Genomic DNA, 23,389 nt, shown 5'->3' with positions numbered 1-23,389 from the left:
TGCTGCTCACCGGCCCTGGAGCTCAATCCATGATAATAAGAGCACAGGGGAGAGGGTGGGGGGGGGGGGAGTCGGCATCAGGCCACACACACATTCTCCTCTTTTCTTCTTTCTTGCTCCTTATCTCGCTCAGAGATGATTTTCACATACTCCTTTGCCAGCGTGCAGAAATCCCTCTCTGGTTCTGATCTAGGCCAAGGTCGCCCTGAGTGGCTGCTGTCGAGGTAATTGCTCCCTCATACGCTCGCCTGCTGACTAATGATGAGACGTGCCAGGTTGCTCTGGAGGAATCTAACCGCCCCCCCCCCCCTCCTCCCTGTCCGATCATGATATTGAGATATCCGTCTTAAAGTGCCACCTGAGCAGACGAGGGGCAAAAACACTTCCCTAAGGGAAATGTTAAGATGCAGGCCTATCCCTTAAAAAAAATAAAAATAAATTTGTCTTTCGACTATATATCACAGATTTATCGTCAATGTCATATCAACGGTTGCAGTATACAGATGATGCTTCCCTGCACCATGCATCCATGCTCTGCATGCCAATATATTGTCAGATGGAGTTCTACTGGCACAGCTACCGTATTTGACGTTTAGTGTTTTTTTTTGGGGGGGGGGTTCAACATCACATCATACTTTGTGGCAGCAGGCTGGGATCTGAAATATACAAGCACAAAAAATAAATAAAAAGCAAAACAGTCAAAAAACAAAGATGTACAACTGTTCAGTCGCTGTTGAGAACTGCAGACCCGCATTTCATTAAAAAGAAGTAAATGTTATTTGGACATTAACAACAAAGCAGAAAGACATCAGATGCTTGTACCAATGTATTATAAGTTCATATACTTAAGTGTTTGTCATGATTGCAGTTCAACAAAAAAACCCAAAACATTATTGAAAGTTCCATTCGTTTAATTCGTATCGTGTCCTATAACTTCAAGTTGTATGAAATCAAACTACTTACCGTATTTTCTGGACTAGAAGTCGCACCAAAAATCACGTCTGTCAGAAAATACGTCATGAAGAGTGGAATTTGTGTGCTGATCCTCAAGCAGCAGCTCCTGTTCGAGAATTTCTTTTACTCCACAATTAGCCTCCTTTGTTTTCTCCAGCTTTACAAAGTTTCTGAGAAACTCCAAACTTTCTTTGTGTCTCTCTGTTCAATTTTCTATTTTGTCTATTTTGACATGTTTTGTTTAATTACTGCGTCATGCTTTAAAGTGTCAGTCAAACACAACAGTAATACAGGTTTTTTCTGTGGTCCTGTAGAAGCATTTTGTTGCCATACGGGGACAACTGGTGGCCACAGATTGTATGTACTATTATATTTTGATATAAATTGCTTTTTAACTTAAGTCACATGACCAACTGAGCAACTAAAAAAACGTTGACTTATTATTTATAAAATACTGTAATTGTTTTCAGGGCTGCAATATGGGAGGTATTGTTGCTTTCTGAGCAATCTGCAACATATCTTCCGAAAGTACTGTATTATTCTGTTTAAAGCACCTGCCCATTTAAACACATGAAAAACAATAAATGTCCAGGCAAAAAAAAAAAGGAGGTGTGGTCAAAGTAGCCAGGCTTTCAAAGAGAGTGTACATGATGCATACAGTACAACTGCTTTTCTTTATTTACGCTCTAATGTTTGTGCTCATAAGCATTTTGGCAAACTTGGTGGCTCATCGTAACAAAAAAAAAAACAAGAAGTTTGAGGAAGAATATAAAGTTTGTACTGACTAATTTACTGAATCTTGTAGAAATGAATCGCCGGTACCAGGCAAAACACACTGCATCATGTAACAAATGAATTAATTGAATTAAATTTGAATTAAACTGAATTAATAGTTTCCACAGTAAAACTTCATGAAATATTCTGTTTCACGTTAGACCGACAAGTGAGTGAACAACTGGACGCAAAGAAGCGATCAACACAAAGGGACTTAAATGATCAACTTTCATTCAGATTCCTTCCCCACATGTCGATTTCCTGGAAATCTTTCCTCTTGGCTCTCAGGCAGCTGTTGTGTTTCTCAGTTCTGATCCCAACAGTCGTCTCTTTGTGTAACCAATTTGGTGGGGGGGGGGGGGGAGAAAGGGGAAAAAAAAGCAGCGAAAGTCCTTGGTACTCCCCAAATCCTGGGAATTATAATGAAGGCGTTGCTAGGTTTCCATCTATAGAGCCTATTGTGGCCTCCTGTATGGATTCGGCGGTACAACAGGGAGTATCAATGACCCACAATGCACCCCGCATTCCTCTGCTTTTCAGGATTGTCGGAGGGGGGCTGGGAGGTTGCCCTCAAAATTCCCAATCTATGATTTATTTTGCTCAACGTAAGTCGAGCTCGTTTACTCGTTCTAAAAATATACATTAAAAGCAGAGTGGGGGGGGCGTTTGTCCTTTTCCCCAACTCTTTTTTTTATTTTTTTTCTTTGAAGCACAAAGCGATTAACATTTACTGAATCGGCCTCTATGGTAGTCGTTTTTTGTTTTTTGTTTTTTTGGCAGGTGCAGTTTGGAGGCTGGGGTTTTATTTACAGTATCTAAAGAAGGGCTGCACAATATGTAGCACATATATTCAGTTGGTGACCTTTTTAATGAAGTCGCAGTGGCAGAGTGGAGCAATTAGAGAGCTGGATGGTGGAAAACTTGGCAAACAGCAGCTCGGATTTCTTTACTGAAACTTTTTTCCATTTCTTTATGTTCCACCTTCTTTATAGATCGTCTTATAGCTGATCGTCCTTCAATGCTCTGCAAATTCAAAATGACAGAAGTCTATTTTTATAAAGCTGTTTGCCTGATAATGTTATGGAAAAATACTGATATTAAAATCTTTTGCTGAAACAGGCGGAACAAGCTGCACCATTGACTCTTGGCTCATAGGAGCTGCATTCAGAATCTGCTGTGTCTGTGTGAGCTGGACTGGCTCCGCCCACACACGCCCATCTATGGGAAGAGGAGGAAGAACTTCCTCTCGTGGTGCCATGTGCCAGAGCAGAGCTGCCTAATTGTGGGAGGAGTCAAAGGGGGAGGAGCCTACCTTGATTGGGATTGGCTAAAGCTCCCCGGCGACACTATATAGGGTTTGATTTCTGATTGGCTGGTTGGAGCAACACACTTTTTAAAAGTTGAAACAAGCCAGGGAGAGAGAGGACACACTTTCTTCTCTTCTGGGGCGTCGCTCCAGGTATGGAGACGATTAGTACTGCTGGAAAACCTTTAGAAAAGGAATTTTACATAATCCGACAACTTATAGATCAAAATATACAGGTAAATACCATCGAGGACCACTAGATGTCACTTTATGACAACAAAATTTAGCTACAGCAACACAGAAAAGAAAAATCTTTGACATTTCATTGACAGCAGATATATATGCAGCCAAAATCAGAAACTAAGTGGAACATTAAAAAAACTAAAATAATAAATCAACAAACTACATCAAATCAGATGTACAGAAAACAAAAAAACAAAACATGGCCCAGGCACAGCTGGTGGATATCCAGGGCGAGATAAGGAACACTATTAACACACTGTCATGACAAAGACATGAGTCATCTACTTAAGTGATTCTGTTACTCTAAAATCATATTACTGGCTCAATACTCAACATTGTGGGATTATTGCATGTTGACAGGAAACCTTCGCTGCATGACTGAGCTGTTTGTTGACATGCAACACAAAGAGCTAATTAAATTAAATCAACCTAATTGTATACAAATGCGTGCATGTGCATTAATGCCGTCTTCATTTTCATCTTGTTTTACAATATCTAATAACCAACTGCAAATGATTATTGGGTCTGAATTGAGTTAGTGGGCTTTCTTATTGCATCCTGAATTTTTTTTTAAATGCCTCGTGGGCCGTGAAAACGGAAGGTGGCACACGACCGAACTAAACCTTTGGATTATTGCAAGAGAAAACTGTTTTCTTTGGTCTTTTTAAGCCCAGCGTAAAGATATTCATACTAATATTAATTATTTAATGTTTGATAAACTGGTTGGAGGCGTTGATTCAACATCAAATGACTCAAAATAAACATTTTCTCAGTGAAACTGATGCTCTTTGATGGAAAAGTACAAGTTTCTTCAGAAAAAAAACCCCAAACAAACATAAAAAAGACTTTAACCACACGACAAACATTTTTACATGTTGCCACTAAGACTAACACAGTTCTCAGTTTCGTTAATAACCGCTTGAGTGCAAACAGGCGTAGATCTTGAGATGCGGTTTCCGCAATCAAATAATGATCATGCAGTTTGATTATTCATGCCACAACGAGAAAGTGCTCCAAAACTGTCACACCAAATTCTTTTGTCTTTGCCGTGCTTCAATGTTACTAATGAAAAGTGAATGGCCCCCTCGTGTCTCCCCCGGTTTAGTCGTCACTGTTTAAAGCAACTGAGTCAAAATTTATGATGCTGAGATCCGGTCTCCTCCTCTCACTCCTCATTTTGTGCGCACAGCAACAGCCGTCACTGTTCTGTCTGCCGCCTTCATAATAGATTGCAGAGAGAATTTGTTCCCGCTGTGTGGGAAGACTGATGAGTCCGACGGCGTAAATGCGACACGTCCCAACCGGCGTACCTCGGTATTCCCGCTCCGCAGCGGTCGCTTTTAGGACTTTTTATACAAATCTTCTCCATATTCGGCGTATGTGTGTTATTCCTGGACGTGGTCGTGTAATTCTGAACAGTTTGAAAATTTGTAAAAAAACAAAACAAAACATCTTTTTCCTCACCTGACATGTCGAGGCTGAGGGGAAGCTTTGAATTGTTTGTTCCAGGAAAGAAAAGAGGAGAAAAAAAAACGAACAACACAATCGCATTAAAGCGTGAATATTTAAAAGCACTTTTACACTGTCGGGATGAAAATTTCATAGTTTGGGTGAAGATGCGAAAACTCATTTTGCTTCATCGGGGCGATGACATGAGCTGTGAATTATTCAAACTGTTGTGAAGATGGTTAATTTGTTTTTTGTGCGTGAAACGACAGTGTCGGCATGATATTGGCTGAAAAACGTGATAATTGTTGGGTGTTGCGAGAAACGAACTTGTCAGATTTCATCTTATTGGTCAAATATGTGGCTATAAATGCATAGAGCAGAAAAACTTAACATTTTTGAAGTTCAGTTACTATTTTGTGGCTGTTGAAGTCGTGTTTATGACGATAATATTTGCGATAAACTGTGTCTTGCTCATCCTTCTCGAATCTTATAGCAGTTTGTTTTCTTGTTAATAACTTTTATTTGTGGACAACTTTTTAAAAAAAATGAAGTACTTAGCAGCATTTTGTCACATAAGTCACAATAATTTGAGAAATAGTTTTAATAATGTGCAAAGAAACCAAAAAACACTTAAATGTCATGCTCCTACTCGCCACCAGTCGGCGCTACAGCACTGTCAAAACTCGTCAGATGGTTTTAAAACTGTGCTGCAGTTAAACGTTATTTAACTAAATCATCACAGTTTGACAGAATCTAGAAAATCTAGAAAATAAACACAAAGTGACATGTAGGCTAAGTCTGGAAAACAAAATATTTGTTTGATAACTTGCACTGGACTGCAAACAACACTCTGGCGAGTTTGACATTGTTTTATATTCTTAATGATTTGAAAATGCTATTTATCACAACAAGGACCTCGTAAAATCTGCGTAAACGTAACTTAGGCCCTGTGTAAAAACTTTTTCAAGTGAAAACTGAAAACTATTGTTGTGCTTTAAGGGTCCTTTTACATTTTACAATGGCGCTCAGAGCCACTGAAAACACAACTTTTTGAAAACTCTCCGACTCCATGAAGAAGTGGGAGGGGTTAATGCAGCTTTTCAGAAATTCTGCTAATTACGTAGTTTTTTGACCATTTCTGTTTTAATGGACATTGTTTTTCAAAACTTTGCCGTGTACATGCGATACTTTTCTGAAACGAAAAATGCAAAAACGATACGTTTTACCAAGGAATACGTCTTATCAATGGTGTGTTTTGAAGTAGAATGAGAAACCTGCTTTTCTCTGTTCATTAAAATTTTTTTTTTTTTTTTTTTTTTAAAGACAATATTGTGCTCAATTTCCACAAAAGACCCGAAGCAATCCTGAACCTTTAGGCTTCTTTACCTAACTTGAAATATTTATTTCTGATGGATTGTTACAAATATTTATTGTTACTGAAATGAAATTCTCTATAATTGAACACTTGTGTGCAGCAATAAATTAAAAATTGTAAATCTAAAATATCTATAATCTAAAATATAGATATTTATATCAATAATAACCATATAATAATTATTATTATTATTATTATAATAATAATAATAATAATATATTTTAAAAAAAGAAGAATTTTGACCACTTTTGACTTTTTATTTCTTTTTAAATTTTTAATCCAGTTTGAGAATCAAATCAAACTTTTAATTTGTAAAGCCAAAACATCAGTCTCGGTCTTGTTTGTACTTTTGTTTCTAGGTAAAACAGAAACCAACACATTTGACTACAATCACACACTTTTTCTGTTCCCTCCCTCTCAGATTAATGTCGCCTTCCAAGCCTTTCCTTAAGATCCTTGTTCTGCTCAGTCGCCTCACGCGTGTCACTTTAGTAACTCCCTACAAAATTCCACATTCTTCACATCGGTGTCTGGGTTTTCTACATTTCACAAGTACCATGCAATAGAATTAAATTGCATTTTGCTTTCACACTTTCCTTTCATCTCACCACTACGTTTTGCTTCACTTTCATTTTTTTACCCTCCGATCCTCCTCTTTAAAGCAGCTTCTCTTCACCCGTCTCTGTGGTTTATTTCCCTCCTTTCAGTCCCACTCCAAACCTTTTTTCCTCTATTTAATCAGCTCTCTCAGGACACGGTTCTGTATAATTAGAAGCTGAAAACTTTAATCACCATGGATCCAGGGCAGGGGAGAGCACAGAAACACACAGGCGGGAGGTGATCGGGAAAGGAAAGTGCGACGCTGAAGTGACTTCATTGGGTCGTTTGCTCAGTCAGATCTGTGACGATGACGAGCATCTTGTCGAGAAGATATTGCAAAGATATGTACTCGGCCATCACTTTTACCGCCTTTGACCCCCCCCCATTTTTATTTTTTTTTGTAGATTTTTGCGTTTTCCTCTATACCCAGCAGGTATGAAGTAATTTGGGTTTTTAATCATATACACTTTTGATAAAATTGTTATTTGTACAATTTGGGGAAATCCACCATTTGGTCCTATTTTTCATTCATATTTAAAAGTCTGTCTTTTCGAATTTCAGAGCATCAATGCACAGATATATAACATAACATAACATAACATAGCATAGCATAGCATAACATAACATAACATAACATAGCATAGCATAGCATAGCATAGCATAACATAACATAATATTGCGCTAACAGGAAGTTCACAGCTCTGCTTGCAAAATACCTTCCTCCACATCAAATATATGTATAAGACTGCTATTTTGAACTTTTTGTTTGTTTAAGTCTATTTTGCCAAAACAAAGGTTTAATTCTTAGTGTCAGTTTTAGACGGTGAACGGTAAAGTGATTGTAAAGAAATCCAAGCTGATCGAGGAGAAATGTGTTAAAAACACAACGTGTTCTGCATCGGTGCTAAACATTTGAGATATTTTTCTTTTGCGATGCGTTTATTGCGCTTGTTGATATCGCAACGACCAGATATTTGTGTTGTACTGTGCCGCCCTGATCTGTGCTTAGTTGACTTGATTTGTTTTTCCATCATCCCGCTCCTAATTGCTCCATGGCGGCTTCATTAAAAGGTCACATGTCCCAGGTGGCTTGTTCACCTTTGCATTTTATGTCCTCTTGTATCCGCTCACTCCCCTCTGCGTTCGCTTGTGCCATTTGGCTGTAGAGCATTTGGTTTCAGCTGTTTGTTGTTACTTTTGGCAGTCTGTGGCAAAGGACTGCACCTTTTACTGCTTTCTGAGGAGATCCACTGCAGAGCTGCCAGATCTGATGAGAGAAACAAGCAACCATGGGTTTGAAAACTTGCCCCACACAAGCAATTTACGCGGGAAGTAAAAAAAAAAAAAAAAAAATACAACAAATGAAAGAAAAAAAGAAAAATAGGCATTCAGGCCTGCAAAAAAACCTAATTCTGCTGTAATTAACAGTTTATTTGGAAAGAAACTTCACCACTGTGATCCAATACAAACTGGGTCACATGACACGGGTCCGTTTTTGTTCCTCAGCATATCAACAACATGAACTTTACAGAAATATTTGTTATTCAGCATGGCTCTCTGTCTGTGTATTGTCTTTAAAGCACGTGTGATAGAATCGTTCTCGCCGATCGTAACGACAAAGTCAGCAGGTGAGGCAGGCAGTACTCTGCCTCACCTCAAGGGGGCGTATATGAACTGACATGTGCTTTCTTGCTGCATTGCTAAAATAATGTATTTTTTTTCTTATCATTTTGGTAGGCAATCTTTACGAAAATTGATTAAAGCACCAGAATTTAAAGTTTGAAAAATAGCAGAATTTTTTTTCGAAGGTCAAAATTAAGTTTTTGCTGCGCACATCTCTATACTTTAATTTGTTTACAGTAAATATGAATTGCTTTGACAGCATTCGCACGTTCTTTCTGTGTGCACACTTCAAGAATGTGTGATCTTCATTGGTGTCTCTTCTGAACGTGTGTGTGTGTGTGTGTGTGTTGTTTATTGTGTACCCATTCCCATTTATCTTTCAGGCTAATCTCAAGCTATTGTCTGCATCTGATATAAATTTTTTTGGCATTATAAGTACGTCACGTATGGTTTCAATGTAGAAACACCTGCCGTTTCAAGTGTTAAATGCACTCCCAACAGTGTGGCCGAGTTTATGTTGTAATACAAATTTACTAGTGAAAATGTCTCGCGGTCCGTTGAGGCCAGAAGTCGTACGCGTGCATCCGGCGACCCGGCGTTTGACCCCGGCGGGGTGGGGGGTGGGGGTGGTGGGGGGGGGGGCGCCTCTCCTGGCCGCCGAACCCGCTCCGTGTTAAAAACAGACGCTGATCGGGTTCGACGGGCCAGAAAGGCCGAGCTCCTCGGCGGAGCGCTCGACCGGCTGACGAGGTGGAAACGCGTTAGTCACTCAGTGCACACGCAGCTGTTTCCCTCCACCCGGCGAGCAGGAGTCACGGCGATCCCGAGTCCCGGGCCTTTTCACTTAGATCACTTAGGCGCTGCTGTTTAATTCAGTGCAGTCGGTGTCCTCGGGCTTCCGTGGGCCGCAGCCTGTAACCACGCCGTCGTTTACCCTCAACGCATGTCGTTATTGTTTGATTTTCCGGCTCTGGGAGCTCCCAAGCTATTTGCACTGCTCATCTATTTGCTTTACGTCACGATTTAATACATATACACTGCAAAAAGTTAAGATATAATTTCTTAAATTAAGTGAAAAAATACTTGTTTTTGACTAATAAGTCATTTTTGCTTAAAACAAAATTCTCCGCCAAGATTATTCTAGTTTTACGATTATTATTACTTTATTTTCTGATTCGCTAGAATGGTCTTGGCGTTGAGTATTCAAAACTAGTTATAAGTACTGTTTGGCTTAAAACAAGCATTTTTCTCATTTTAAGATGACTGACCATCAACCAGAGGACCTGAACTCACATTTCATAAGCTAAATCTTCTTATTTTAAGATTTGAAAATAATAACACATGAAAATAATACTTGTTTTGAGTCCAAAAATACTATTTTCAAGACGCTGGGTCATATGGGGCTAGAATTATTTTCTTATTTTTGAAAATCTTGTCAAGTAAAATTTTCTTGTTCTGTTGGCAGATAATTTTGCTTATTTTAAGTATAAATTTTCTTGTTTTAGTATATTTTTTTTCAGAGGAATTTAATTATTAATGTCAAAAAGCAATGGATCGCCCTTGTGAAAACCTGTGGCTTTGTTACGACCAATTTATAAAAAAAAAAAATAATAGCAGCGCATGTATTGAATTACCTAATGCCAATTGGAAAAGTCAATACAATCAGAGAGAAGTGTCTATATGATGTGACTCGAATCGGATTTATGTTTTAAGTCAAAGTGACACAGCGTCACAGAGCACTGTCCGCTTCCACGCTCGAACAGAAAACAAATAAATAAATAAATAAACCAACCCCAAAAACCTGTGATCTTGTCTTCATTGACCTCATTTCCACTTGTTTTGATGTCGTCATGATATTTGCAATCAAACCTACTGGTGCACCCGAGTTCATGACGTCCACGACTCACGTCACAGTCGGGAACAGATATTAAGCGTATGATCGCTGGAATACACTGATACACACACACACACACACACACACACACACACTCAGGCAGGGTTGCCAAACATAAAGCCTGAGGGCCAATAAGCAAGACAAGATCGTAAATCAGGAAATACAAATTCGTTTATGAGACATGAAACACGGTGGAAATAAATACAGACATAATCGGATCGCAGGGTTCAAACCGTTTAAGTTTTATGATATTTATGGCTCCGCAATGTTAAATTGTTCACCGTGTCACTCGACCGTCTTCTGAATTTTGCGTATTTTCATCGTCTCGCAGTATGAATTCAAAGCCAAGAACATCAAGAAGAAGAAGGTGAGCATCGTGGTGTCGGTGGACGGCGTCAAAGTCATGCTGAGGAGGAAACAGAAGGTAAATTGACGCTGTTTCTGAACTTTCACCCCTTCAAATATCGGCGATCAACCGCATCATCTGTGCCCGATTGTCTCAAACAGAGGAAAGAATGGACGTGGGACGAGAGCAAGATGCTGATCATGCACGATCCAATATACAGGTGAGTGGTGCTCGACGCGTCTTCACGACGCGTTTCGGCTTCCCGGCGCTTGGGATTTTCACCCGACGCGTTCGCGTGTGAATCTCCGGCTCTTAGTGGAAATCAGAGTCGCGCCTCGCCGCTTTCAAGATCCGGCTAATGTGCTTTTTTTTTCCATACGTGCCGAATGCATCTGCATCGATAATGAATAATCCAGAGCTCGTCGCTGCCGGAGCATATGTCCTCTTTAAAAAGTATGTCATCTGTTTCGCTCTGAGATTTTTATTTATTTATTTATTTATTTTTGAATCTGTGATGTTTGAGGCTCTTGCGTCGTCGGAAGGTCAGGAGGTCAAACTGCTGCAGGGGTTCACGGTGGAACGGATAGAAAGGCTTCAGGACACACAGTCTGTTGCATCTATGTACAGATAAGAGCCGATACTGACCTCTAATGTCAGTACTGGTCATCGGAGGTTTATCAAAACCGGACGGGTGTATTGAGATAACGGAACAATAGAAACACAAGAGTATTAATGCATTTGTGCTTTGGTGACTTTGTTGTTTTTCATTTTTCCCTTCGGGTTTTTTTTGTGCTTCGGCCACAAACTATGAAATATCAATCGAATAAGCTCCTTTAACCAGTGAGTTGCACAATTTCTGTGATGTAACCACTTTTAGTCACACATTTATTTCACATATTAAAAGCTGACCTTGCATAATCGATATGTGTAATGCACAGAAATAACACAAAAAGAACCTATACTTCCATAATATTATGTATGGATTTACATATAATATAATATAATATAATATAATATAATATAGAGGTGCATCTCATTGAATTAAAATATCATTGAAAACTTATTTCACTGATTCAATAACAAAATGAAAACTTGACAGATCACATACACAGCATATTAACTCGATGTATTTCAGGCTTTTATTCTTAAAAAAAAAATCAATGATTATTATTAAAAAAAACTATTTTGTATTCTGATTGCACTGAGATGCATCTGTATATCCAGGACATTTTGGATTATATGAATATTAAATTTTCAAAAGATGTCGACTTTATGTGTTTGGGTGAAAAACCTGATTCATGATGTTAAAAAATAAATAAATTGAATCTAGAAAACGTGACTGTTTTCCAGAATCTTCTACGTATCCCACGACTCGCAGGACTTGAAGATCTTCAGCTACATCGCCAGAGACGGCTCCAGTAATTCCTTCAGATGCAACGTCTTCAAATCAAAGAAGAAGGTAAAGTAAAGTTCAGTCTGCAGCTCCGAGTGCAAGAGTTGATTCACTTTCATAGGAAAACTGGAAAACCAGCGGTTTAACCCGGCCGATCGTATCCGCCTCAGATTTGATTGTTTATCTCCTCGTTCGCCTCCTGATTCCCGCCCGCTCAGTTGACCAATCTGCGGGTTTTGAAGTTTGATCTCGCGTCTAATTTCCCGCGGCTTAGTCGATATTCGCCGGCCGAGTCGGCAGCGAATACAGACTCTTTACCTTTTCTTCCGCTGAATCTCATCCGACGCGTCTCCTCGAGACGCTGCAGTGTCCTGGCTCCGAGCTCCGGTGTTCATCTGTCAGCTGTAATGAGAACCGAACGACAGAAACGATATTATTTGTCTCCGAGCCGGAGGGAGGAACGTGTGCGTGCGTCTGCCAGGAGTGGAAAAACATGCATTTTGTCTGATATTTTAGTTTTTGTTTGGGGGTTTTTTTTGAGCGAGGACAGACTTTATTGACTTTTGTGGCGTCATTGCAGGTATGGAGATGATTAGCACTGTTGGAATACCATCGGAAAGTGAACTTTTTTTAATTAAAAAAAACATTTTTAAATACAGTACAGTCATTCCGATGTGCTTTTACAGAGAAAATAGAAAAGCCCAACATATCCACATGAGTAAGCAGGTTTGTTTGCGACTATGGAAAGTATTATATATATATATATATATATATATATATATACATATATATATTAAAAAAAAATTATATATCTTTTTATATTTTTTTTTATACAATAATCACAGTGATCCAAATATTTTCCAACTGTCATGAGATTAAACCAGCCTGAGCAACAACAAAACAAAAAGCACAACAACAATGATAACAAAAGCAAAAACAAAATGACACAACAAAAAAACATGATTTTGTTCATTGAAAGAACAATAGCATAAAATTAATTTCTTATCAAAGAAATTACAAAGAGCAGCTTCGTGCAGGTTTGTTTCTCATTTATAGATGAGATCAATACGGTTGTAGCGATGGTTTGCACTGGCGCCTCACAATGAGAAGGTCATGGGTTCAAATCCGGGTTTTTTTTTTTAAGCTTACTTGAATCAGGAACTCACAGTGACAGTAACCCCCCCCCCCCTCCCCAGACACAGGCCATGCGCATCGTGCGGACGGTCGGCCAGGCCTTCGAGGTTTGCCACAAGCTCAGCCTGCAGCACGCCGAGCAGGACGCCGACGGTCAGGCGGACGGCGAGAGCGACAAGTCGACGGGGGAGCCCAGCAGCAGCAGCAGTGAGCGCCCGCCAGACACACTCGTCCCATTTCCCGCCCGCCGTAAACTTTGGTTTGATTTTTACGCCCATTTAGGGTCAGGGGCTGAAATGTAGTCTGATTTAATGAGAAGCATGGAGATGATTTGAGAGGATTTTTTTTTTCTTATTCATTTTTTCTATTTCTTTTCTATTTTTTCTTCTATTCTAAAAAAGAAGAATGTTTTATTCTAAAAGAAAGAGGGAAAAAAGGCGATTACATCTCTACTGTCAGTCGAATGCAGAAACTTAAGCAATTTCTATAAATCGAATTGTTATGGTGATACGGAACGATTCAGATGATTTAATATGAATGTCACATTGAAATTATGCTGCTTTTCATATATATATATATATATATATATATATATATCTCATGTTCTACAACTGCAGATTTTAAATACCCACATTTTGCAGCTATAATGCACACAATCTCGTTTCATGTAAATTGTTTGAATCGAAAATGAACCAAAAAAAAAATGGTTTTGAAATTTGAATTAAGTGATTTTTAGTGGCAAGATTTCCTATAGAAAGGTAGAAATAAAGGAAGGTGTTAATTCTTTAAATGAACTTTTACAAAGTAGTTACTGAAAGATGAAAAGTGTGAAAAGCAGGAAGTCATTCTTCATCCCTATTTTCCTCAAGTGTTGTATTTGGAGGCGACAGGGATTCTTCCATTGGACACGGCGAGCAGTAATAACTGTAATTTGCTCACGAGATGAGAAGCTTTCCGACACCAGTAACTGTTCATTATGTAAATTAACCGGCCGGCGCTCAAAATAGAAATAACGCAGCGTTGAGTTATTGGGATGAAGACGTGTGTTTGATACTCGTTCGTTACTTCATAGAGTTTTCAGAGCGGCGTGACATTGTGTCGTCTGCGTTTCGCCATCCAGGCCGCAAGTCGACGGGCGCCGAGCGAGAGGAAGAGGAGGAGGAGGAGGAGGATGAGAGCAAACCGGGAGGAAGACGAGGAGGAGGAGGAGGAGGAGGAGATCCTCCGGCCGGGGCGTCGCTGTGCGAGAAGGCCGTCAGCGAGATCCTGCAGAGCCTGGCGGAGCTCAACGTCGTCAAACCGGGACAGACCATCGTGGTGAGACACACCCCCCCCCCCCCCCATGAGGTCAAACGACAACAAAAAAAACAAAACTGGAAATATTAGATACCAGGCGTCTGCAGCCCCGCATTACAACAAGCGTACTTGTTTCTGCGTCTGTTTTCTGTTCTGCTTCGCGCAAACGCATGTAAATGTTTTCAGTTAGATAGATAGATAGATAGATAGATAACTTTATTAATCCCCGAAGGGAAATTGTTTTGTTGCAGCATTCTGGTTTATAAAATACAATGGAATAGAATATAAAAAGTAGGGAATAAAAATATACAAATATACAAATATAAAAATATCTGGGTAGGACATAACTTAAGAAATGAGCGTGAGTAATTATAATGAGGCTCTGACGGAGGTAGACGAGTTAAAAATTTAATTAATTATTATTATTAAATATTATAATTATTTAATATAGTAGCTCAAAGTACCTCCTTTACATAGTCCAGCAGCCTCCACGGCTCCTCGGTCAACCTGTGACTCGACTCAATCACTGTGACGTTGCTTCAGTCGGCCTCAAATTGCAAAAGGTGAGAGGATTTCTCTTAGAGAGCTGCTGCATTGCAAGACTTTTTGACCTCCGTCAGGAGAAATTCTGTCCTTTGACACGGTTTAAAACCACCAAAGTGTTAATTAATGCAGCGATTACTTTCCGTTCGAGCTTCACTGGAGTGGATGTATGAACTTCCCGGAGAACATCGGTCTGGATTAAAACAATGTTTCAGGCGGGGATGAGGACTTAAAAGGAAGTCCTCAAAGTTACGTCGCGTGAATGTCGACTGAAGGACTTACAAACGCAGCTTCCTGCATCTGAATCGCTCTCGTCTTTATTCTGCCTTCGACTTCACCTCTTTCTTGAAGTCGAGGTAGAAAAAAAACAAATAAAACAACTCATTTTGTAGTTCAGATCTGACGTTAGATTCCTCTCGTGCCTTCACATGTCGTGTCGTGTTTCTGTTACATTTGCCAGTAGTGCACTGCTTTCTGTTTCTTTTTAAATCGCGGTGCTAAAAGATTGAGAAAGAGAAGGACTGGAGCAGAGAACCTGAATGTACCGGGGGGGGGGGACACGACACCTAATCCTGAAAAAGCCGGCCTGGTTCCCTTTGATTTGTGTGAAACGGCACCGTAATCCAGGAGGAGTTCACCCACATCTGCTCCGTGAAGATAAGCAAGGAGGGAGTAAGAGCGCGGAGAAGCGGGAATAATAGCCGATTTGGACGACGGCTGTTCTGTTCTGCTCTGTTCTGTTCTGCTCTGTTCTGTTCTGTTCTGTTCTGTTCTGTTCTGTTCTGTTCTGTTCTGTTCTGTTCTGTTCTGCTCTGTTCTGCTCTGTTGAGACGGTTCACAATTTCAAACTTGTTGTGAAATCAGGCCCAAGTCTCCCTCTCGAGCCTGTGTGAGATTTTTCTTGCGTCACGTTACTCCGGAGTCCTTCTGCATTTCTTTTAACTTGTGAAATCGTTCCAAACTTTTAAGTTGGCGACACGCTTCGAGAGCGCCCCCGGATGAGTTTTAGGGGCTCAAGTTTTTTTTTTTTTTTTTTGGCTGATGCGAGGAGGTGATCATTGGAGAAGAAGCCGCAGTGGTTTTGCTTTTATTTTGAAGGTCGGCGTGGAGGTCGGAGGCTTTTCTCCAGGTAAACGCGAGAGGCGACCCAGAGAAAACATGCAAACTGCTGCATTCAAACACGATTCAACATTAATCAGCAAACAAGACACTCTCAATTCTGATGATGTGAAAGAGAATCTGCATTTTTTTAATCATTTTCTTTACTATTTAAATGATATTAACCTTGGATTTTCTTCCAGGAGACTCGCTTTTCGTGCTGGAATGAGAGCAGCTCAGACGTTTATGCATGTCAGCCACTTCACTTCGGCTCTATTGCATAGTTGTCTATCTCCAATCTGAATTTTTGTGGATTACGCTCAATAGGAGTGAGTAATCGTCAACCTGAAAGACTAAATTGTCCAAGTCTGCAAAATAAAAAAACAGACGGACAAATTAAAATCCCTTTTTTAGACTCTATTTACTTGAATATTTCACATTTTATATATATATATATATATATATATATATTTGGGGGGATCCACAGAGTCACAGTTAAGAGACTGACGTTGAAGATGGAATTTACAGTGTGTTACACTGCCGCCCAGTGGTTGGATGTGATAATTACAGTCTACCTTTAAAGTAAAACGAAGTACAATTGTGATACAACATGTTGTATTGCTGGTATCATTCACACTTCCTCTGGTTATGAACCTCAGACACACAAACGTCACATTTTTCTCTGTATAAAATCCAGGCCAAACTTTTTAAAATGAAATTTGCATGTGTTTTTTTTCTTCTCCTTTTTTAAAATGGGGTGTAATTTTATGTTTCATCAACATCGTGAGAGGAAGAAAAAAAGATTTTTAAAAAGGAAAATGATGAAGTACATGGGTATGGTTTTGAATAAAGTTAAAAGACTCGTGCTTCAAGTGGCACGTTTTTAGAAAAATAAATGTGTTAATCCTCGAGGGATTAATTTCTCTTTAGAGAACTGAAGTTTTACAAAATCTGGCAGTTCAGCTTTTTAATCAAACATCTTATTTTCTACATCTTTATAAAGGGCATAATGTCAATAAGTGAAATAAGTTGTTTTTTTTGTTTTTTTCATTACAATATCTGGCAGTTGACGGCGCGTTTCTTGGTTGAGCTGTAAAAACACTGGTGAATCTTGTTTTGCAAAAATTACTGTGAAAAAGTCAGAATTTTCTATATGTCATAAATGGTTAAGGATTTTTTTTTTTAAATAACAATATACATACCAGATCTCCTCAGCAGCCAGAGGAAAGGATTGAAAGTGTATAATATGTGTATAATGTAATATTTACAACACATGCATGAATAATATATAATAACACATCACTTACTTGTTGCATTCAATAACTATGATATGTATGCATGTCCAATATAAACGTGATATAGAAAATACAAATATTTTAACTCATTTCCATGGATAATAAAAAAAATTAATAATCTTTTTCTGTCTGGCAGGACTTTGATCGGAGGTCCGTCTTCACCGTGACGTCCCAGGGCGTCACTCCCGGCAGCCCCTGCTCTCCATCGCTCACGCCGCTGGCGTCGCAGCACTACCTGCAGCTTCTCCAGCAGCAGCTGCAGCAGCAGCAGCAGCACACACAGGTGGCTGTGGCACAGGTGGGAACACACACTTACACACACGAAGATCAATAATCAATATTGCACAATATGTTGCTGTTGAGCCTTGTCACAATATTAGTATTTTTTGTTTTCGTCCCACATTTCGAGAACGAAAATAGCTGGAAGAATCATTAAGTGTCCCCAGGAGCTTTGTGTTGTTGTCCCCCCCCCCCCCCCACTGTTGGTCTTTTATGCGTTTCCCCACTAGGGGGCAGCAGTGACATATTAATGGGGAGTCGATGAAGTGAAAGCTAAAGACAAGGAGTACTCAGCTTATTGATGATAACGCAATAAAATCTCTTATTTTGAAAATTAATGGCTGATTTTGCAGCTGTTTCTCGTTCTCAATCATAATGTGGCTTATAATTCGACTTTTTTTTACACTTATATCATCATTGTCATATATCCGGCTCATATTTCACTCCTCCGGCCGTGTTCCTGACCAGAAATGTTCTCGTTCCGGTAAACGCGCCTCCCGTCGCCCCTCCAGGTTCAGCTGCTGAAGGATCAGATGGCGGCGGAGACGGCCGCCCGCATGGAGGCGCAGGCCCGCGTCCACCAGCTGCTGCTGCAGAACAGAGACCTGCTGCAGCACCTGGCCCTGCTCGTGCAGCAGCTGAAGGAGCTGGAGGCGCAGTCGCCCAACGCGACGCAGCCGGGGCAGCCGCAGCTCACCAACGGACACGGTGAGTGACCGAAGTGACGGTGTGAATCCGTCAGACCATGCCGGGGGTCAGGTCAGGTGAGTCTGCCCATCAGCAGCACGAACGCCACAGGGCTGGGCGATTTGGCCTTTAAAGAAAAATGTGAGTTTCGAGTCGATTTAAAATAAATAAATAAAAATAAAAATGTTCTCGATGCGCTTAAGTGCAACTTTATTTGCTGTGATTTGTCCTCAGAGCTAAAATGCATCTGAACAATTCCCAAAATTAAAAGCAATTGCGGCTCTGTCATTCAACAAATTCAAGCTTTAACACAGGTTTAAGTGCATCAGCAACTACAGAAGCCCACAAGGAACACAAGAATGGAATGCGTAAAATGCCGAAAAACTGTAGGGGAGGGGGGGGTGGGGAAACTTGGAATTTGCGAAATAAAAATCGTTTTAAGCTACAAATTCGATAAATCAGTTAAATTGAGCTTTTTTTTTTGTTTGTTTGTTTTTATCCAACCCTGGTCTGACGAGATGCAGTGTAAAACCTCTCTAAATGACAATAATGTGGTTTTCTGATGTTTGAATGATTTGATCATAGCATCAAAGGAAACGCCCACATGTCAGGATTTAGTGTACCTTCTTAAATAGTTTTCAAAATGAGCTAAAAAGAAACCATGACCAGCAACAAAAGCAAAGGGAACTTTAAAGGGGCACTATGTAATATTCAAGTCATTCCTCTGTCGTGCATCAGGTGGCAGCATCGAGTCACTTCCTATGACATCATACGCCAGTGTTTTTACATTTAAATTGGTGTTTCTGCGTCGTTATTTCAGTTTTTCTTGACAGACCACTGATTATAACTGATACAACATGTTTACGTTCTTCTGTGGATACAAATGCTTCCAAAGATCAAATAAACAAAGGTGGAATGAACTACAAAAAAACCACATCTCTCTGCAGATGTTTTGAATAATAGACTTAATTTTTCTTTATGGGCTTTTATTTGGGAGCAAATTTGTACATTTTAACATTTTTCTTATATGTGTCATGTGGTTTCTGTGGATGTTTTGTCTGAAACTTTAGTGTTTTTCCCATCTGGGCCAGGATTTTTAATCCCAATGAGGCTTTTCTGGTCAAATAAAGGTTGTTTCAGTCATCATTTTTGATCACTTATTAATCTTTCTAATCTGACATGTGAGCGAAAGCATTTAGAAATCCTCATTCATAAAAAGTTTTTTTTTTCTTTTCTTGCCATGCTTTTTTCCTGATCCGTCTTCCGTGTTCACCCCCTGCATCCCAGCGGCCCCTCAGTCTCCGTGCAGCTCCGCCCCGACGCCGGCGAAGGCGCTCTCCCTGAATCTGAAGAATCACTACAGCCAGACTCTGGATCAGCTCATCACCTCCACGCCGGCCTGGCCGCTCCAGGCCTCCTCCGGCTCCCCGCCGCAGGTGGACTGCGCCGAGTCCTACCTCAACCTGCTCAACCTGGAGAACAGCGGGCGGCCGGCAGCCTCGGCCGGCGAGCTGGATCCCTTCGTCAGGGCCAACGGCGGCACGGAGGCCGCGGCGGGATCCCAGATCGTCCCGTTCTCGTCCAGGAACTCTGCCAACGTGGAGGAAAAGTAAGAGAACCGTCCTCACACGGGGTTTAGTCTGGCGTGGACTAATGCAACCTGCAGGACTGCACGACTTCCTGTGGCTTTTCAGATCATTTATACGTTGATAACAGTGACGTGGGCAGCAGGTCAGCAGTGTGTTGCATAAGCAGACCACCAATGTCGACACCATCGCCAGTTATACGTTGTGGCGTTTGGCGTGGGAGATTCACAAATTGGAATGAGCCTCGATGCCAACTGCAACCAGCCAGAGGCTTTTATTTTGACGCACCAAACAGAAACGCCATGGCAGGACGACGTGACACGCAAAAAAAACCCTCTTCACTCCTGGTCGCCAACTTCCAAATATTGAGCTTAAACTAAACAAGCTAAAACTACACGAACCAACAACAGAAAACAGGATATAACCCCAAATAAAGACATTTCAAGCCGCGCCAACACAACTCCCATCACGCATTGCAGCGATCAGCTCCGTGACGCTACAATAGGTTTCGGCTGGCAAAATCAAGATTAAATTTAAAAAAAAAAAAAAAACTTAAACGATGATTCAGTAGCGGTCTCCAGACTGTCCCGACAAGATATGTATCTCGTGACATGGCAGCGCTTCCGTCGTTTATGTTGGAAACACGGAGGAAGTGAAAACCACTCTGGCGGTGGAGCTGTCCGCGGTGCTGAAACCACTTTTGCGGCGCAAATTGACATGAAGGTAGCAACACTGTTCTGACGTTTCCCTTGACTGAAGGTCTGGTCGCTCAGGAGTTAGTCTCCCATCTTTTAAAAGTTGTAAAAACATCATCCTGCCTGTAAATTCTGCCAACTAGCTGGAGAGCGCAGCAGCGCACTGTGAACGTACGTATAGCATTTAGCGTAGCGTGGTCATGTCCAAAGGCAGCGTGTGGGGTGTGGCCTTCAGGAGGGGGTCTGTTAATGAAAGTATAAATATTAAAATGTATTTAAAATTACAAAAAAAATCCATTCAATTCAATTCGTAGCAAAACACCATCGTTATGTGTTTTCAGAAAGCAGCAATCAGTCACCGTGTTGAAAAATATCGTCCCCGAGGAACAAAACCTGTTCTTCCGACCGCTGCACACTTCCGTCGTGGTCTTTTTTTCTTTTTTTCTTTTTTGTAGTTGCTTTTTTTCGGGTTGTGCTGTGTCGCGTTGGCCCTTCTGAGCCACCGTACTGAAACCAGGATTTCCAGTCTTTTGTCGCCCTGTATATAAACTAATATAGATGATGGAGCTCATTTTGTCCCTATAGCAACCAGCGATGTCAACAAACGGCCAAACCACGGACTTCTTTTGACCATTTTAAATGCAATCGCTTGCAAACTGTGCGATTTGATGTTTGAGCCAATATTGCTGTGACGTTTGCCAAATTGTTAGAAATCAAATATTTTTTTGCTGCTTATTCAAAAGTAAATATTGTTACATATGGCATTGTCATAATATTCATTTATTGAGGAAGCATGCGATACAGCAATCTCCATGAATTATCGCAGTACATTGTTGTTATTACATTATTATTATCGCATTATTGGCTTTATTGCATTTAAAATGAACAAGGTGATTACATTACTGGCCGTTATTGCATTATCGGTTCCTACTGGCCTGCAGCCATTCATCCCTCATATATTTGGCACTTGCTATTCTCACAATGTCTCCTGCCTCCGAAAAATTAAAGAAATCCAGGTTTCTGCTCATACGCAAGTTTCTTTTTCAAGATTTAGTGTAATTAAGAGCAATTCTCAACATCCCGGTGTTCTAAGACCATATTCACACTGCGTAGGTTCCATCTTTATTGTCTAAATCATTCATTTATCCCCCCAAACATGCTCAGATCTCACACACTCTTTTAACCGAGGCCACACAGCCGCGTCCACATCATGTAGCTTTTAGTGTTATTAGTGCAGAAAAGCTCGACTCAGCAAAAAAAAAGAAAAAAAAAGAAAAGCTTCTCCAGTTAATGAAAGTGTGACTGTAATCAGGGGATTACAGAACGCAGGGAAGGGAGAGAGAGAGAGAGAGAGAAAAGAAGAGTTAGAAAAACAATGAGGGAATCAGGTTTAAGGCTGAGAGAAAAGAGAGTGAGATTCCAGAGAAGCTGATTGAGTGTTTCTATTTCGTGGAATAACTCAGTTTGATAAGCCATTTAGAGCATGTCGAGAGTGTAAAGACTGCCACTGGAGTCTTTCTTTTCTTTGGAATGAATCGTGATAGACGCGTTTTGCTTTTCAGAGGCTTCTCTTGCTCTTTTTGCACCTTTTTCTGTTAATATGTGAATTATCTGGCATTTATCTCAGCGACACGCAGCACATGCAAGGAACTACAGCATGTAATCGTACTTTAATGACCCTTTAATATCAAAATATTTTTTTTTAAATGCATAATTACATTCTTTCTTTTCATTTTCTTATTTTTAACTTGAAAAAAACATGTCACCACATCTTCCTTTGCTCGTCTTATTTACAACATATATGCATCAAATCAAAACAACTGCGTCATCAAATCCTCATCGGTTATACTTTTCCAGTATTTTGTCTAAAGTCACTCATTTATGAACGAGTAAGAACAACCGAGCCAAAGCAGCTTAATATTTGTGATTCCATTTGCTTTTTAGTTTTTTGTTTGAATGAACACTATTTTGGCGAATCTAAATGTAAAGGACACAACTGGAAAGTTTAAAGTGACTCTTATCACACATTCTCCATGATTGTATACTGTATGTAATAATACACTTAATTTGAAAAGCTTGTACAATCAGGTTGTTTTATCCCTTTGAACTATTTACTTGTGAAATCCAGCTTTATGATGCATTTTTCACAAAAAAAGGACAAATAATCTCTATTGAGCTTGTTTATATGAGCAGTTTATTGCATTATTGAGCCAAACGCATCATCTAATTGCACTGATAATGAGATGATGAACCGATGAGGAAAATACAGTTTTAAGATGCACTGCAGACATGTTTTTTGTATTAATATTCAATCATAACATTGGACATCATTTTAGTTTGCGGGGGGGGGGGGGTGGGACTGGAATAAATAAGGGTTAAAATAAAGGGTTAAATCTATTACAAGCTGCACTAAAGATACAGAAGCTTTTAAGAAAGTCTTTTAGTCTTTTTCTGCCTGTTGTGCTTCTTCTGCCTCTCTGGCTGTAAAGCCCCGGAGTGGAGCACAAGTGTGTTTGGTGTGGAAGTCCTGTTTATGCACGCGCGTGTGTGTGTACGTGCGTATGTGTGTGTGTGTGTGTGTGTGTGTGTGTGCAGCTTACCCAGCCCCACATCCTGCGGTTTCCAGCAGCGCAGCCTCTCAGCCAATCCCACCTCACATCCCTCCACAACCTGAAACTCTACCCTGCTGCTGCTGCTGCATATGTCACAGATTCTTTTTTTCTTTTTTCTTCTTCTTCTTCTTCTTCTTCTTCTTCTTCTTCTTCTTCTTTTTCTGACGCGAGCGAGAGGGAGGACAAAAGAAAAACCTCAAATCTCTT

General features: G+C 40.2%; 1 protein-coding gene across 1 annotated transcript in view; it reads left to right on the top strand.

The window, feature by feature from the left end:
- LOC308140523 (uncharacterized protein) overlaps positions 1-23,389 on the top strand; it is a 57,074-nt gene that overhangs the window by 21,679 nt on the left and 12,006 nt on the right. Inside the window, exons 3-10 of the mRNA XM_080510340.1 lie at positions 10,550-10,642; positions 10,726-10,784; positions 11,915-12,023; positions 13,154-13,298; positions 14,212-14,408; positions 17,460-17,621; positions 18,115-18,310; positions 19,577-19,898. Coding sequence (XP_080366466.1) covers positions 10,550-10,642; positions 10,726-10,784; positions 11,915-12,023; positions 13,154-13,298; positions 14,212-14,408; positions 17,460-17,621; positions 18,115-18,310; positions 19,577-19,898 — 1,283 coding nt within the window. The remainder of the gene's footprint in view (positions 1-10,549; positions 10,643-10,725; positions 10,785-11,914; positions 12,024-13,153; positions 13,299-14,211; positions 14,409-17,459; positions 17,622-18,114; positions 18,311-19,576; positions 19,899-23,389) is intronic.

This window comes from Blennius ocellaris, assembly GCF_963422515.1.
Source record: "Blennius ocellaris genome assembly, chromosome: 15".
Lineage (NCBI taxonomy): Eukaryota > Metazoa > Chordata > Actinopteri > Blenniiformes > Blenniidae > Blennius > Blennius ocellaris.
The sequence above is the reverse complement of the archived record's forward strand: the minus strand, read 5'-3'. Positions and strand labels throughout refer to the sequence as shown.